The sequence below is a fragment of the Falco punctatus genome (genome assembly GCF_963210335.1).
Source record: "Falco punctatus genome assembly, chromosome: 15".
In the NCBI taxonomy this organism is placed as follows: Eukaryota; Metazoa; Chordata; class Aves; order Falconiformes; family Falconidae; genus Falco; species Falco punctatus.
Genome location: NC_137595.1, coordinates 17341788 through 17358679, shown reverse-complemented (window position 1 = coordinate 17358679; position 16892 = coordinate 17341788). Strand labels below are relative to the sequence as shown.

At 42.8% G+C, this 16892-nt stretch overlaps 1 protein-coding gene across 7 annotated transcripts in view; it reads right to left on the bottom strand.

The window, feature by feature from the left end:
* GRIA3 (glutamate ionotropic receptor AMPA type subunit 3) overlaps positions 1-16892 on the bottom strand; it is a 153972-nt gene that overhangs the window by 50710 nt on the left and 86370 nt on the right. For all 7 annotated transcript variants that reach the window (XR_013923833.1, XR_013923834.1, XM_080365689.1 and 4 more), the window contains exons 5-10: positions 16239-16292; positions 14575-14736; positions 10782-10949; positions 7264-7368; positions 5797-5904; positions 4481-4687 (exon numbers count right to left, since the gene is read on the bottom strand). Coding sequence is in view for 5 of the 7 variants with exons in the window: in XM_080365689.1 (XP_080221815.1) it covers positions 4481-4687; positions 5797-5904; positions 7264-7368; positions 10782-10949; positions 14575-14736; positions 16239-16292 (804 nt within the window). In the remaining 2 variants the exon portion in view is untranslated. The remainder of the gene's footprint in view (positions 1-4480; positions 4688-5796; positions 5905-7263; positions 7369-10781; positions 10950-14574; positions 14737-16238; positions 16293-16892) is intronic.

Here is a 16892-nt window from a genome sequence, read left to right as displayed (position 1 = left end):
GAAGAACAGCAGCCTGCTTTAAAAGGGAAAGAAGAACTAAAAGCCTACAGAGGAGAAAAGAGCACTGTCTGGTGCTGAGCAGCTGGTGGGTACAAAGCCCCGAGCATCGGCCCTGCGGGTGGGCGCAGAGGGAGGTGCTGCTGCTCAGCAGCCCCAGCCCCCGGCATGTCCCCAGCGGGGCATCACAGGGGGACACAGCACTTGCCTTGCTGGTTTGCTTCACTGGTTAGACTTCAGTAGTGATTCAGTCTCCCAGTCTGAGAATGATTTACCTACTTCCCTCTTCTAAAAGGTCCAGCAAAAAAGCTTTGCACTTTTCCTCTTTCTATGCTGTCAAAAATTTCGACTGTGTTTTAGGAATCTATCGTAGTTTAAAAAATAATAGAGCCTGAATTGGCAGGTTTCTCCTGGGAGGAAGAAGAATCTTTCGGCGCCATCAGTGTGAAATGGCAAAACTAAGGTTTTCTTCCACCTGAACTGGCATTTTTTGATTTATGAAAAATCAAACAAATCTCATTTTAATGTCAAATCTAATTATTATAATTATCAATTATTATTACTACCACCGCTGTTTGAAAATTGCTAACAAACTACAAGGTCCTGTTGTGTACTCTCTAACAAGATTCCTGGCTTCTCCTGTCGGAAGCAAAGCGGTCTGGGAATACCTGCTGGGGCAGAACTCCCTGCCTCCAGGGCTGCGTCCCCACGCTGCCACAGAGCAAGCCCTTCTCTGTAACCACGTTCATTTGTACAAATTTTCCATTGCAAAGCCAGAAGGAAAGGTCCAAGAGGGCCAGCTGAGCCTGTCCTCACCTTTGGGGGGGTCCCAGGGCATGGCAGGCTTCCACACCCTCCAACCAGCCCTGACATGACGGGAGACAGGGGAGGGAGAACTTCTAATGGGAAGTATTTCAGTGTGTGTATCCCCAGTAACGTGCAACTCTTGGGACTGTCCCAGTTAACCGAGTTAATGCAGACCCCCAGCTAGTCTGGAAGCGGGATCAGGGCTGTGACACAGCACCCCTGCACCCGGAGCCCCTTCCCACCCCTCGCCACCCGGAGCCCAGTGGTGTGGAGGCTGCAAGGACCTGGCTGCACGTTCTGTCCTGCCTCTACACCGCATCCCACAGGAGGCAAATGCGACAGTAACAGCGAACTGGCACACAGTATACATTAATTACAGTTAATTAGGGGTTTGGCATTAAAATGACAAGCCATTCACTTCCTGTGACTGTCCTAAGAGCTATTTCAGAAGAGTTGCATGCATGGGGCTATGCAAAAACAGGGCATGGTATTCAAAAAGCTTGGTAAGATCCCCCAGCAGCGCCAGGTGGTGGTGAGAAGCTCGCTGGGTCAGGAAACGCTGTGTTTGACAGATGATGGGTCACCGTTTATCACCTGAGAGAAACGCAGTCTGAAAGATTGTGTTTTCTGCCACAGTTCAGCTGCTGGGTACCTGGTACCAAACCCAATCAGGCCCCTTTTATCTCCCCACGCCTGTCTTCCATACATGCTAATAAAGGCATTTATAACCTAATCTCCCTCTTGTTTTCCCGAAATGGAATCCAGAGGAGCCAAAGATGACAGTCATTTTGCAGACAAGGCTCACAGGGGCATTAGGGGTAACGTACAGTTTTAGCTCCCTAATAGAGTTTTAAGCCCCTGAGACATAAAGGAAAATCAGCACGTAAATGAGGTGCTCGCTCCAAATAATTAGCACTTCCAGAGCACTTTTCAGCTTCAAAGGGCTGCGTGCACATCCTTGTGAGTGTGGTACACAGCCCTCTCTCGACAGATGGAGAAAGAGGCCAAGGGTATTTCATGATGTTTGCAGACAGGGCTGGGAAAGGGCCTGGAGGGCTGTTTTCCCTGCTTACAGAAAGCCAGGTGGAATTCTGCATGGCTTGCTGGCTCAGAAGTTCAGCTCGGCAGGATGGGGAGCTAGCTCAGCAGCGCTGGGCTGTGAGCATTAACCTGGGTCTACAGTCAAACCTCACGGGATGCATCTGACCTTTGAATAATTGAGCACTGCAGCGAAGAGGCTTCAGTAACCGAGCTCGCAGTGAGGAGAGGAGCTGTTGGGGGTCAGGGAGGGAAACATTCCTCACTTTTTCATTAATGAGAAAACACAGATGAAAACTGTGCTTCGGAATACAAAGGAACAGAGCTTTTTTGCAAAGGAAAATGACAATGGCAGGGTGGGCTTGGGGTTGTTTTAAGGAATGGTCCGTTGTGCCTGTGAGGCTGGTTTTTGGTGGTGTGGGAAGGTCACAAGCACGGTCAGGTCAAGGGGAAGCGGCTAGGGCTCAGTGTGATGCTAAGGAGGCAGAGCTGGGCTCGTCCCAGGGCGCTGTGGAAAAGGCAGCTGTAGCCAACCTGTTTATCATGGAATCACAGAGCGGTTTGGGCTGGAAGGGACCTTTAAAGGCCACCGAGCCCAGCCCCTGCAATGCGCAGGGACATCTTCAACTACATCAGGTTGCTCAGAGCCCCGTCCAACCTGGCCTTGGATGTTTCCAGGGATGGGGCATCCACCACCTTCTTGGCAACCTGTGCCAGTGTTTCAGCACCCTCATTGTAAAAAACTTCTTACCTATATTAAGTGTAAATTTACCCTCTTGTAGTTTAAAACCATTACCCCCTGTCCTATCACAACAGGCCCTGCTAAAAACCCTGTTCCCCACCTTTCTTATAAGCCCCCTTTAAGTACTGGCAGGCTGCTCTGAGGTCTCCCGGGAGCCTTCTCCAGGCTGAACAACCCCAGCTCTCCCAGCCCTTCCTCGCAGGAGAGGTGCTCCAGCCTCTGATCATTTCTGTGGCCCTTTATCCGGACGGATCTTGCATGGTATGGCAGCTACACTGGCCAATCCTACACGGCTCAAGTCCCAGAGGCAGCACCCCATATCACACCTTTCCTCCCCTGGTGCAGGCGGTCCCTGTGCCCTGGCTGTTGGCAGTAATTTCAGTTTCTCTTTTCTCATGCCTTTTGCATATGGTATGATTATTTTTTTTAAGGGAATAAACCGTTTCACTGCTCGGTACTTGCAAATATATCAGAAGGATCCAATTACAGCTAATACTCTTGATATTTCTTGAACCACACACAGGGAAACTGAGGGTTTAGGTTTGCACTGCGGTGTAATTATGCTTGCAACTAAACTAAACCCTTGCTTCTGAGGTTCTCGAGGTACTTGTACTCTCCAAGAGGTAACACTGGTTTCCCATATCTGAGGCATGGGGAGTTCATAAGATTTGCATAATGTCAAACCTCAGTGCAACAGGGAAATGAAGATACAACCTAGGGATCCAGGCCCCTGTTTAATGTCTCTAATCAGTAGATTCCCCTCCCTCCCCTTAACACAAGACTACAAACCCACTGTTGCTTATATAAAATATTTTGAAGTCGAATAGGCTACCAAGTATGTAATAAGCCAATCAGGACTGACTGCTCCAGAATGAATAAAATTCTGCAAATCTAGCAATTACCTTAAAAAGACTGATTCATTGGAAAAGAATTATCTCACCAAACATTTTGCAAGAATGATGTTATGTTATACCACAGAAATTCTGAGGTGACTTTTAGAAATTACACTCAGCCATGGAACAAAAGGAGGCAACTGAAATACTCGCTTCTGCTCAGATATTTTTAATAAAGGAAAGCTTGTTAAAAATAAACTGTAAAGAAGATTTGGGCGGAATCACAAATCATCTCATTAGCATTTGGGGGAAAAAAAGCAATGATGAAATATCAGCTTGTAAATTCTTTTCTGCAAAGCCAATTTTCTCCCCCTTCCATCTGGTTGATCTGTATTCCAAAATTCTCATTTTCAAAGAAGTTTCTAAAATGGCAATTCCAGACTGTTTTTGTTCTTACCAAACAAAGCAATGTACACCCAATATAGAAATATAAGGAGGAATGCAATCGATTACTTTTTTTTTTGGTTTGACAGTTGATTTTTAAAGCCAAACCCAGGGTTTAAAAAGAAAGAAAGATGTGCGTGATTTCACACCTACATTGCTTCTTACCCTGAAAAGCAACCATGGGGCTAACCGAGCCTTTAGCCTCTGCTCAAACAAAAGTGGCATTAGTGATCCGATGAGGGCCAGCATCATAGGATCAGACCTTTAACGGGAGGGGCACCCTCCCAGTGCTTACAAGACTGACAGAGAAAAAGGAGACATGGCAAATGCAGAAGCAGCATATGAAGGGCAAATTGGAAATTCTGCTGTAGACAAGAATTTGCAATTTGCCCAGTGCCACTTCTGAACTCTGATTTGGAGAACAACAGCAAGCAGTAAAAAAGTCACACTTTCCTGCAATGAAACGATTAGAAAAGCAGACTATAAAAATGGCACTACAAAGAAATATCTAGAATTTTAAAGGTGGTATTCAAACAGATGATCTTTATTTTGCAGTTTATTAACTTTGAGCATAACTTTTTTACGAAGAACATTAAAATGAAGGTTAAGAGAAACTTACCCCATAGACCAGTTCACCCACCATGCCATTCCATATCTTAGTCTCAGGGTCCCTAGCTCCATATTTCCCATCTCCAACAATTGACAGTTTGTATTTTATTCCAACATGTTTTGCTATTTCAGAAGCTAAGTCTACACAATATCCTTCATATCTCTCATTCCCTTCTAGTTGTTCATGGTTTTTCTTATACATTACATATGGTGATTCCTTTGAAACAAAAGTAAAGATCAAAAGTCTATGAATGTAAAATACAGCTTTAAAACATACAAAACGAGAGCTGTTACTATCCTTTATATTACTGGCAAGTATTTACAATATCTCCTGCTTTGGTACAGAAATTAGAAAGACAGACTTCTGCAATTTAAAAATCCTTGGCTGATCCTACAGACAACAGGACTATTCCACTTAACAAAGTTACACTTTTCTTTGCAGAATTAGGCCTGATGAGACAGTCAAATAGCATCACCGTAGTAATAATTCAGGTTTTAGCGTTCAAAGAACTGACATACCCAACACCTGTACCATCAAAACAATTTCCTAAGGCCCCAGTGGCCTAGAATGGGGCTCTGATGGAGATATTTTCAAAGCAGCCCAAGGGAAGCTAGGCTAAAATCCTCAGTAGCAATTTTTGTCACTAAATTCCCTCAGCTTTCTTAGAAAATTCTACCTGAAACGCTGATTATATCTCGCTAAATCCATAGGAGTATAAAATACAATGCTTCAGGAACATAAAATTGGCTCATGCTTAGTAGAATTGCAACAGGCATAAAAGTCACAAACAATGCTGTACAGAACACATCTGCCAGAGGCATTGGGGCTGAGCCAGGTGCTGCTGTTTATGAGAAAGAGGAAGAGCTTTACTCCTTTGGAATTGCACAGGTGTAGGTCGCTTTTCACCCAGTGCTAGAGCAGTTCCAGTTCTCTACAGGCTCCACTGTGCCACCCTTACTCAGTCCACAGGGGTTGAGTTTACAGGAGCTGTACCTGAGTGAGGGGTGCAAGATTTGACCCTACAGCAGGAAGGCCAGATCCTGCAGTCATTTACATACATGCATAATAACTTCAGTTCTGTGAGGCATTTGATTGAGTTCAAGTGTTTGAGAAGCAGCAAAGCGCCATGTCAAGCTCAGCGAGCTCCTCCTGTGAGTAAACTTACTGATACACAAAGGAGTTTGCAGGGTCAAAGATGCCGAACTTCTCAGCCACTTGAAGTCACATCGCATTCAACATCTGCCTCCTGGCGAGGTGTCTAACACACCTTAGGAGCCATGTGTCTTTTTTCCTAAACACAAACACGCTAAGAACATAAAACTTACCAAGATGGTAGTGACTACTATAGTTCTGTTCTCCACAGATGAAGTGTCATTAGAGGGAAGCTGATCTAAAGCTGGCACAAATCTTTCATATTCGTTCCAATAACCAGCCTATAAAAATAGAGATTGTTACCTCATTACATATGTTCACAAGGCTGTGGTGCACGCACTTGTCACATGAGCTGTCAAAATATAAGGCTTTGCAAACCTTATTCATGCAACATTTTTGCCATTAAAGGACTACATTACCTTTTATTTAATTTCCTTAAAGAAACAATGTTCTCAAGCCCACATGCAAATAAATACAAGCCAAATCCAAGTGAAAATACATATGAAGTTCTCTCTAAATCCACATCATCACGGTGCCTGTGGAAAAAAATCCTATGTATCCACAGCATAATAATATACTGTAAACTAGGAATAAACTGCACAGCACTCTGAGTAAAATTCTTTGATTTGGTGATTTTTGTCCGTATTCTGCTGCGGTTCGGCCAGCGAAGGCAGTCCCTGCAGAGGCACCCGAGCGAGCTTTAGAGAGGGTGCACAGACATCGCTAGCAATGCCAGCACAGCAGCACCACCCTCAGCGTGGGGTACAAAACCCACGAGGGGACTATCTGTCGGCTGCCTTGCGCTGACCTTCGTGGAGCGGTAGCTACATTGCTATGCTACTACACTCCTTTTTGCATTTCTGCACAACACAGAAGTAACGCTTTTGTCTGCTCTGTAAACCTAAGCTGAATGGCTGGGACAGGACCAGAGGTATTTTGTTATCGAATATGTGCAGAGGAGTTTATGGAGTCTCAGCAGTGACCAAGCAGGTCAGGTACCTATAGCCAGGTGACATCAGGGGGATTTACGTGCCTCGGCCACAAAGATTCTTCTCTTGATACTCCTGAGATCCCATCTACCTAATGATTTTTGAAAATCTGCCCTGAATTTCTTTTATAACAGGGACCTAAGCAACTATCCCACTAGGATCTATCCTTTATTTAGGAAACAATAGAATGCGAGTAGCAAATCCTAATTAAACCCAAACTTATTTTCTGTTAATTTCTGAAGGTTTCTGAAATACACGGGCTCCAGCTTCACCACAGCTCCAAGGCCTGTTACGGAGAGGAAGGGAAAGATGGAGGGGAGTTTAGGGGATAGGGCTGAGCACAGGACCATGACAGCAGGTATTATGCTTGGCAGTGGAAAAGCTCCAGAAGGATTTTAAGAGAAGAAGCGGGGTCTGAAGCTGACATGGAAACCAATGCAGATACTGAGCAGGGTGAGTTGTTTGGTCCAGGAACAGAATAGAATGAGGTTCCTGGGACAGGGAAGACTGCAAGAAGGTGGGGCTTCCTCAGGGTCCTGTTATTACAGTGTCTGTGTGGTATTTTTGAGTTTCATTAGTTTGTGAACTATTCGTGAAATATATTCAATAGTTGTGAAGATGTGAAATGTGGATGCATATCTTGAAACTCACCTTCCGTGATCCACTGGCTTTCATTTCATACACATCAATTGTGTAATTTGTTCTCCGCCCATAGGTGTCAAACTGGATGTTCCCCGTCATTCCTTGAACTTGCACCTTAAGGGAATAAACAGAAAAAAAAACATTTTAATAAAAGATTTTCTTTTATTTAATAAAAAGATTTTTTCCCCCTCTGTTACATTTTGCAGGAATCCACTAGTTCTAGTACAATTTTTATCTGTATGAGTCTTGTAGCGCTTTTGACATGGCCAGTTATATTCTCGGTAATGGAACCAACCCCAGTTCTCTCAGTTTCAGCTGTACGTATTCTGTTAGTTAGTACCCAACTGGTGACTCACTACCGCAGAGTGAGCTGCGTTTAAGTATAGGTGAAATTCACCCTGCACATATGTTAAATGTAAGAAAGACTGATTCTGCCATGCTTAGTCACACTGGGTTCACTGATAACAGCATGGAGTATCCGTGAAGCACACGCAACAATTCAGTGCCATTAAACCCCTCACAATATGGTACTTAGTGATTTGCAATATGGACCAGAATCCCGTATCAATGCTCCTTCTGGGAAGGGCTTTATTTTAAGATCAGTCCCAGTGTAGGAGAAAGGAATGAATGTCTTCTCTGAATGAGCAGAGACAATTGCCTCCACTGCTTATAGAGTTCTGGTCTCCATCTGGATGGATGGGTGTATAGACATTATCATTACCTACTCACATGAATCATCTTAAGGGGAAGTATAAAGTACTTTGTTTCAAAGAAAAAAAATCTTTCTTATTTCCCTGTATTAAAGGGTGAGATATTTCCATTTATCACTTATCAACGCTGACAAGCTGTCATCTCAGGCAGAAGGGGTAACAGTCTGAAACTTCCGCAGGGGTAAATCAGCTTTATTATTTAGCAAAATGCTGTAGAAGATACAGGAAGAGGTGATGGAAGATTAGTCAAAGGGAAGCTGCTCAGGGCTGATGACTGATACGCTATTTATGGTTTACAGATGGTGCAATCAAACTTGTTATGGCAGACAAGGCCACATAAACCAGCCAGAATTCCTTGGACCCCAAATTATCCAGTGAGTCAAATTCAGGCTGACATATAAGGAGTGCGATTTTTTTTATGAGTAAGTGGTTTTGAACCTTTCTTAAACGGGCTCGTATCATTTCAGGGATCTGGAAGAACATGTGAGTTACTCCTGTCTCCAGAAAGCTGGAGAGGTGAACGGGACTTTGAAAGCAAATGTGCCCCTAAGATGTTTTACCAACTGTGGACCGAGTAAACATATTTGTAGGGTAGCTGACATATAACTCGCAGCCAGATGTGAGCGGCTGTGCCTGCTTTTGGCACTTGCTGGAAGCTGTCTGGCTACCTTAGCACAGCAGTGACTGCGTGTCTCAGCAGAGCTTGTTAGGTCGGCTTCATCCTGATGCGTATTGAGACGTGAGCATTGTGCACTTGACATCTTTTGACTTCAAATTTAATTTGTTTCTATCTTTGGTGGGAAAACTCAGCAGTTTGCAAAACCTGGCTGCACTGAGGCAGGCAGACTCACCAGGACTCAGAATGCTTCTAGTAGCGTGCGGAGGCAATCGCAAATGGAGTGACAGTGCCCAGATCTGTTCAGGTAAACTGCCTGCCACTGATCTGATGTCTTAGAATCAGCTTTAGAAACACAGACATGCAGTTTTCAAGGCTGTAGGGAAGCAGCCTCAGGGAATGCCTATTTTCCTCTTGCCAGCAGGACAACTAGAGCGTAGCACTGAACCTTCTGCTGGCATAAGGTATTTCAAGGATGTCTTGAAAAAATATTCTCATCTGAGTTGCTGCTATAGAGCAGAGAGGAAACATTGTGGAATCAAAGTTTTTTTCCTGAAGCAACGATTCAAGATCACTGTTTGAGTAGAGGGAGAGAGTGTGATGGGTAGGATGGGGTCTGGAAGGCAGTGTGGGATCATCTTGGGTAGCACTTGTTGGAGGTGTATATAAACCTCACTTAGATGATTTTGAATAGCTAAAACAATAGAAGGCAACCAGCTGAAAGTCAGACTTCTGCATGTTTTGCTAATCCTAAGTTCGGCTTTGTATATTCAATGAGTTACGTTTTTAAAATAAGGGAGCGTCCTGTAGCAGCGCTGGTTCTGCTGACATGAATACCTCACCTCTCATTCATAGGACTTTTCTGGTTTGCTTGTAATAAAGTTCAAATGGACAGTACACATTCTTTAACTACTGTGAAGGCTGAATTTAATCAACTTCTCTTCTAAAATGTGTAATGGTACATTAGTGAACATGCAGTTAGGGCATTTGTTAGGAAGTGACATCATGCATAAAAAGAGCTCTGGCAATGTGAGACTGAACCATCTTGAGTGATATAATCTGATTATAACCTTCTATAATCATTATGACTTTCTGCTATAATCCTTCCAATTTAGTAATTGAGAAAAAGCAGTAATTAAGCTAAGTGTATGAAGGCTGACCTAGGATTTGTTTATACCTAACATGGGCTTAATTCTGATCTCACTCACTCCAGTTCTACGCTTGCATTAATAGAATCTGTTCTAACAGGTTTGTTTCAGAGTTATTTGAGCCAGATCAAAAGCAGACCATAGAATCATAGAATGGTTTGGGTTGGACGGGACCTTAAAGGTCATCTAGCTCCAACCCTGCCATGGACAGGGACACATATTCTTCTTGTCTTTTATAGCTACCGAAATGTTATCAAATGTTTCCTGTTGTCACTTGCTTTAACACACACAGCAGTCTTAAAAAGAGTTAAAATAAACAAAATTAGCAATATAAGTGAGGTAGGATGCCATGCACTAAGCAGTGTTAGGGATAAAGAACAGGCCACGCAGAAGGTAATTAGGCTGAGTGCAAAGTTACACCAGGAATCAGAACTAGTTTGAGGCTAAACTGTGTCAAGGTTCAGGCTGGTGCTGAAAGCCAGCAGTATTGCTACGAATGACAACATTTTTTTCACTGCTTTAAACCAACCTGAGTCACTTTTTACTGGCAAACTATCAAAATGGCATACATGTGTTTAAGTTCATAAACACACATATCCCTGCAAGATTCACAATACACATGCTGAGGACCCAGTCTAGGTCTGTTGGCCACATTTGCAGCCTTAGCCTGACTTTAGAAACCCCCAATCTATGTTTCTTTGGAAAACGGCTCACGCTCACTCTCATGGGAAGCTTGGGTGTTACGGGGGAGTCGGACTGTAGGTGCTTTGGTGTAGACAATCAGGCAGCTGCTGCACCGATGCCACTGGGATGCAATTTTGGCCAAAGTTTTGAGAGCTGATTTGCTATGCCTTGCCCTCTGTTGAATATAATTTAGCCATCCTTTGGAGTTCATCATTAAATTTGTTTTTTTTCTTTTATTTTCCTGGGGAGCTGCAGCTGTTTGTGCGGGTACAGAAACTGTGGACATGGAGTGGGAGGCAAGTTCAGTCTTGGCAGAATTGCTGCTGTTGTGGAATATATACATTCATTAGCTGGTATGTTTGCCCTTACCATTTTCAGTGCTCTTTCTATATCGATTCCTTGGCTCCATGGTACTGCAGGGTTAGCCAGGCAGTCTCCAGCACTACCTCTCCTGGAGACATCCACACGCTGTCTTCGCAGGTAACGGAAAGCTTCTGCTATGACTAGGACTGCATCATGGGTCAGTGCAGACGTATACTAAAATTGATGCAAATAAAATACGGTGACAAATTGCAATCTTAAAATTGCCTCGGGTTTATCAGGTCTAGTCCTCTTTGTTAAAATGTGCTTGGAAGAATCGTGCTGGCAAGCCCTTTTGCTTGCTCTCTGTCTTGCCTCAGGTGCTTTATGTAGTTTAACAATTCCATCTATTTCAATTAACAAATTAAAAATACTTTCATTTTGTATAGCATATAGCAGCAAAACAAAAAAACCCACACAGTTTTGCATTGCATAAAGTATTTAAATGAAAGCTTGCTTATCTAAATAAGGTCACTACAGAAGTCTGCAATTCCATGCTGACCCATACTGCTACCGATAGCAAAGAAGAGCTCATAGCTGGTTTTCGCTTGGAGTATTGTTTTTCTTTTAACAAGATTGTCAAGACAGTTTTGAATTCAAGTTAACATAAATGATTTCTGTTTGGACCACAATCCTGACTGGGTAGCATCTGTGGCAAGAAGCAGATCAGATTGCTTTTCTTAGAAGACAACTATATAAGCAAGTAATCACAAAATACACTTCAGGCATTACATCTCCTTGGTAATTCCCCATCTGTCTTCTCTTACTCCTTACTTACTTACTTACAGGTAAATCTGAGGAGGGTGATAAGCTTTGTATAGCAGCAACGCTTCAACAAAACCCCCACACTCCTTAACTACTTGCTCCTGTTGCTGTCAGCTTCGTCCACTGCTTGTACTATGTATCTGGTGAGACATCCCCCAATGCTACAGATTTAGAATCACCTACGAAATGTCATGGATGTGTCTTTTCCACATTTTTTCCACATTTATGTGTTTGTCTGAAAGTTCTTCCCTCCCAGAGTGGCCCAGGTGTAGGAGATCCTGGTTTTCAGCAGCATCACAGCACACCTACAAGTCAAGGGTGTGTGTAGAGGACACCACCTCAACACATACGTACTGGGAGCAACTGAATATGCTCAGTGTGTAAGACCAGCTGTCAAACCCTTTGTAACTGACCCTTCGTATTTCCCCAGTGACTGTACGGGAATGAAGAGAAGCAAAAAAGAACGTAAGGGGTGCCTGCCCTTCTTTTGGATGTCTGTGTGAGACTGGAGCGCTCCTGGCTCCCGACGAGCCTTATGCTGCTTAGTGCCAGAAGACACGCTGCCCATGCGTGGCTTCGAAGGGTGGAAATCCAAGCGTCAGCTGCACGTTCAGCTACTCTGTCTGGGTAAGACTTAACAAATTCAGAAGTTAATTCTATCCTATAGGGCAGGATAGGACAATAGGTGATCTTTATTTCTTAAAAAGGTGTATTATCTTACGGCAAGCTCTTCGGTTTGATATAAAGCCTTAGGAAATCTAAAGCACAGAACGAGGCGTGTCTGCATGTGCAGACCAAGAGATTCATATCTGATAAAAAAAAGTGCAAAGGTAGGATTGTGAAGAAGGTTATACAGCAGTCATTCTACTGAGTTTTAAACAACAGCAGTTGTTTAAACACCAGGTGTGTGTGGGTGGTTCCTGCTCTGCCTGCATCTTGGAATAGGCGCTGTTTTGATCCTGCCCACCTTTACCTCTTCCTGTGATGCTTTGCAATGATCACCCTCTCCTCTTTTAGTAAGTTAACAAAGATTACATGTCACATTCCACACAACAATATAGAACCAGATAGTAATTTTAAGGTATTTGTTCTTGTATTAAAAAGATCTTGTAATAGCTGTCCAATCTAGTGCTACACAAAACTTACACGCTGATAATTTTTTCAGTAGACTGCGTCAATTGTCAGTAACCTTAATGCAGTCCCTTCCAAGTCATGCCAAGAGAGCTATCTAATTTTCTACTTTATTTGAATTCTACTTATAAATGCATGAGCATGCAAAGAGAAAAAAGAGAGAGAGAAGGGAATGGCTGATAAAATACAGAATAAATTAAACATCAGGGCTTTAATCTCTAGGCAATTTTATTTCCTAATCAAAAATATTGTACATCAATTTTTAAGTATGCTTTTTGTCCGATTGACAAATACTGTGCACATTTCTATAATGAGCAGTACATTTGTGGAAAGGTAATGTAATCTTTGTGTTTGTACCATATACTTAAGATTCTTTTTTAAGGATGGAGAATCATTTTTCCCTCAAGGTAAATTGCTTTCAAGTGGAATAAAATCTTCTCAGGTTAACTTTATATATTTCAGAGCTTTTAAGATTAGTGCAATACTTACCATCATTTCTGCATCGCTGCTAGGAAGCTTTAGAAAGCCCGTCTTGGTCCTAACCAACAAGGAGCACTATGCTAACCTGAGTTTTGTGGTCCTCTGCTTGCCTTTCTCTGCTTCCTCTGAAATGCCAGCGAGGATGCGGGATGGGATTAAGATAGTTTTAAAACTATCCCATGAAATCATGTGATCCCAGAGATGGAGAACTATGTCCCTGAATGGCATTGGCCACCTCACAGCAGAACGTCAAAACTGGTTCCCGTTCTGGCTGTAGCCCCCCACAGTATGCCCCCATCCATTGGACTGGACTAGATTTTCCCTTCCTAGCTAGTGTTTTATGCTTCCCCAAATTGTGTCTTACTAAGATCAACACATTACTCCTGTTTATTAGCATAATTTTGAATTCCAATTCTGTTCATCAGTTTGTATGTGTCCCTCCCAAATCAAGGAGGAAAGACATGAACTGTCTTATCATGGCTGTGGTTCTTGGACAGGTTTGGCTTCCCTGAGACAGTCAGTGTACATGATGTGGAGGACTGAACTCTCGGGAGGGACAGAATTTAAGGTCCTCTCATCCACCACCAGTCCCAGGTTTAATCCATCTATGCATATTGATGAAAAAGAACAGGTTTCACCAAAAGAGGAAGGAACATAATAGAGGAGTATCAATAACATGCAGTGGTCCTAGAAGATTTTATGACTTCCATCATCAGACAGAGTACCTTTGATGCACTCCTCAACTGGACAGTGAATAGCATCCCCCTCTACTCTAGAGATGCTGAAGCAGAAAAAAACCTGGGGGAGATATTAACAGGTTGCGAGTCTCCCAGTAACAGTAGCCTTTAGTTCAGCCAACCTATGGCCTGACATTTTAATTCAAAAAAATTTTGAAAGTTTTATTGATTGCAGATATAATATCCAGAACATTTAAGTAAAGGACAGGGATGCAAAACACAGGGTTAGATTATGAGGGCAACTGTCAGCAACGACTAGGAGGTAGCAGTGGCTCCTCAGTGAATCCAGAGCTATTTTATTTTGCACGTGAAATTCTCTATTAGCATTAGAAAGGACTAGTAACACACAGTTCGCAACTAAAAACTAACCAAACTAGCCTCCTCAACCACCCCAAGACTAACTCAAAGAGTTGAAGTTTAAGTTTTTACATCTGCTGCGCAATGACAGCATTTGTTCTTGTATCACACTGATACAAGGAACTGAGGAACTGAGGAACTCCGAGGAGCTGCCACCACAGCGGGCACTTGCGTTCAGCTAACAGCCTCCGCCTCTTTCTCTCTTCCAGAAGGGCAGAGAACGTTGCAACATATTCTAATCAGGGATCTGTATCATCTGGGGTTAAAAAACCCCAAATAACTGTTAAAAGCAATTCATACAGTCTCCATCACTGTCAGTGTAAAATAAATACCTTTAACGGTGAGTTTTTAGCTTCTGGGAATTCCCTTTCATCAAGCCTCACCCAGCGTTGTAGGAACTGTTGAACCATTGGGTTTTCGTTATTAACAATCTGGAATCCAGTAATGTTGGCACCTCCGTGCATCACTCTCTCCAGAACAATGTCTGTGAAACCCTGGGAGGACACATGCAGAAAATAAGAATCATTGCTACCCAAAGTCCCTTTTCTTTGGCTCAGTTTTACCTGCTACAAGCGTAACACAAAAGAAATGGATTGACTTCCCTTTTGTTAGCTGAAAATATTCTACCAAGGAGACAATTACTATCACAATTGCGACAATGACAGCGGCACAGAACAGAATTTAAAACATCTTCTTGTTCAGACTTTTGAGATAGAAATCTGCCCTGTTGTGCTGTGGGAATGTGGCACATAATATTCACTGGTCAGAAAGAAAACGGGGGAAACTTGAAGTACTATTTCTTCTTTTCCCCTCATCACGGTAAAAACTGGTTGAAGACCTCAATCCCATTTGTACAGCAAAGTGCACATGAAGGTTCAGCGCTGGGAGCAGAAAATGACTCAACACCCATGCTGTTCCATGGAAGCAAAGTGCACACCTCTTGATAGGCAGCTCTCCATCACAGCATTACTTAACATTTCACTTGCAAACCTCACGGTATGATGCTCTCCCACTCTGTTATTTATACCCGAGACAGTAAATTGGTGTCTTTTTGATTAGTATGACTTGATTGCAGTTATGTTTATCTGAATGTTAATGGTTATACATGCTAAAAGGCAACCCAGAATAAGAACCCCTGTATTTCTATGCACACACTAATCAGTGAGATCATGACGGGTTCTTATAATGCAAAATGACACATCTTTAAGTCATACAGTACTTATACTAAATAGAAGTATTTTAAAATTTGTCTTTTCTGCTTTCATCACACCAAAAAATTGATACAGAGAATATTCTAGTAAGTGGCGTTGCTAATGTGAAAGTGCGAGTTTTGGAAAAAAAATTTTTGTCTGACAGTAGACACAAAACCACAAAATTAGTCTTGCTACAGGATCAATTACACTATAACATTTCTTCTGCAGAACTCTACCAGATGGTGTTTCAAAGGCGTAATAAACATCCCTGAAAGTCAATTCTAGAATCCAGAAGCTCTGATACAGATACAAATGTACTTTCTTGTCCTGGTTGGCCAATACATACACAGGCACACCCCTACACTCTGAAATACAAAAGAACAGCTAAACAGCTTGGCCGGTTTACTTGATGGAATTGTTCTAATTTGCAGCTTTTTGCTACTTATTTTATACACAAATGTGCCACAATTATTTTTCCTGCGGTGCTTAAATTTCAAATATGTTACACAGAAGATTACGGTTATCAAGTGTCTTATTTATGAGGATACAAATTAGTGGAAAACATACAATTAAATTATTATTTTAAAATTAGTAGAGGATATGAGATTCTTAGACAAAAGACAGACCGTAATTGAGTACAAATGACTGTAACATACCCGTTTTAGCATTTACTGAAGTAATTTCTCAAAATCCAAGAACTCATTCATGCATTTCCTCTTTTGCTGATTAAAGTTGCCACCACCTGAACAGAATAGATTACCCTCTAAAATGTAGCTATACTTGTAATGAAGGGAAGTCCTTACCAGGTTAGCCAACATGTAGTGATAGCCTCTAGAATGTTTGCCCAGGATTACAACCTGTGTGAAGAAAACAATTATGTATTATTCAGCTGTAACAGGATGACTCTTAACGAGCGGAAACCAGCCAGAGGACGAACATTTTGGTAACCCTCCATGCCCAGTCCATGGGCAGCAGGAGTATTACAGATCTGTGGAGAGCTGCACTCATTTGTGCTTTTAAAACACACGGGCAGGTTACAAAGAGTAACTCACAAGGCTGGGAAGACTCTGCTCACGGAGACGACCTTACCTGGCAAACTCACCCTTGTGACCGCAGTGTCTCCCCTGCTGACCAGCTTCATTTTAGTTACCGGTTCAAGTATTTCTGCTCTGAAACGATAACGCTCTATCTGCCCACTCAGTGAGCGCCCGTTTACATCGTTCCTTGTTTGTGAAGTGTATGAGGGGCGGGTGGCATGTCCCAGCCTCTTGCTGTGTTTATTAAACTGCACGGGCACAGCAGGGCTTGGTAGGCTCCAGGTTGTACGGGGGGGTTCCTGCCATGAGAACCCTGGCCAAGCCTTGTCATACAAGAAAGCTTAAACTCCTGAAGTTACAAGCAGTGGTCGTCATTGCCTTTTGACAGCTTTCAAAAGGCCCGAAAACTTGTCGCTTCCA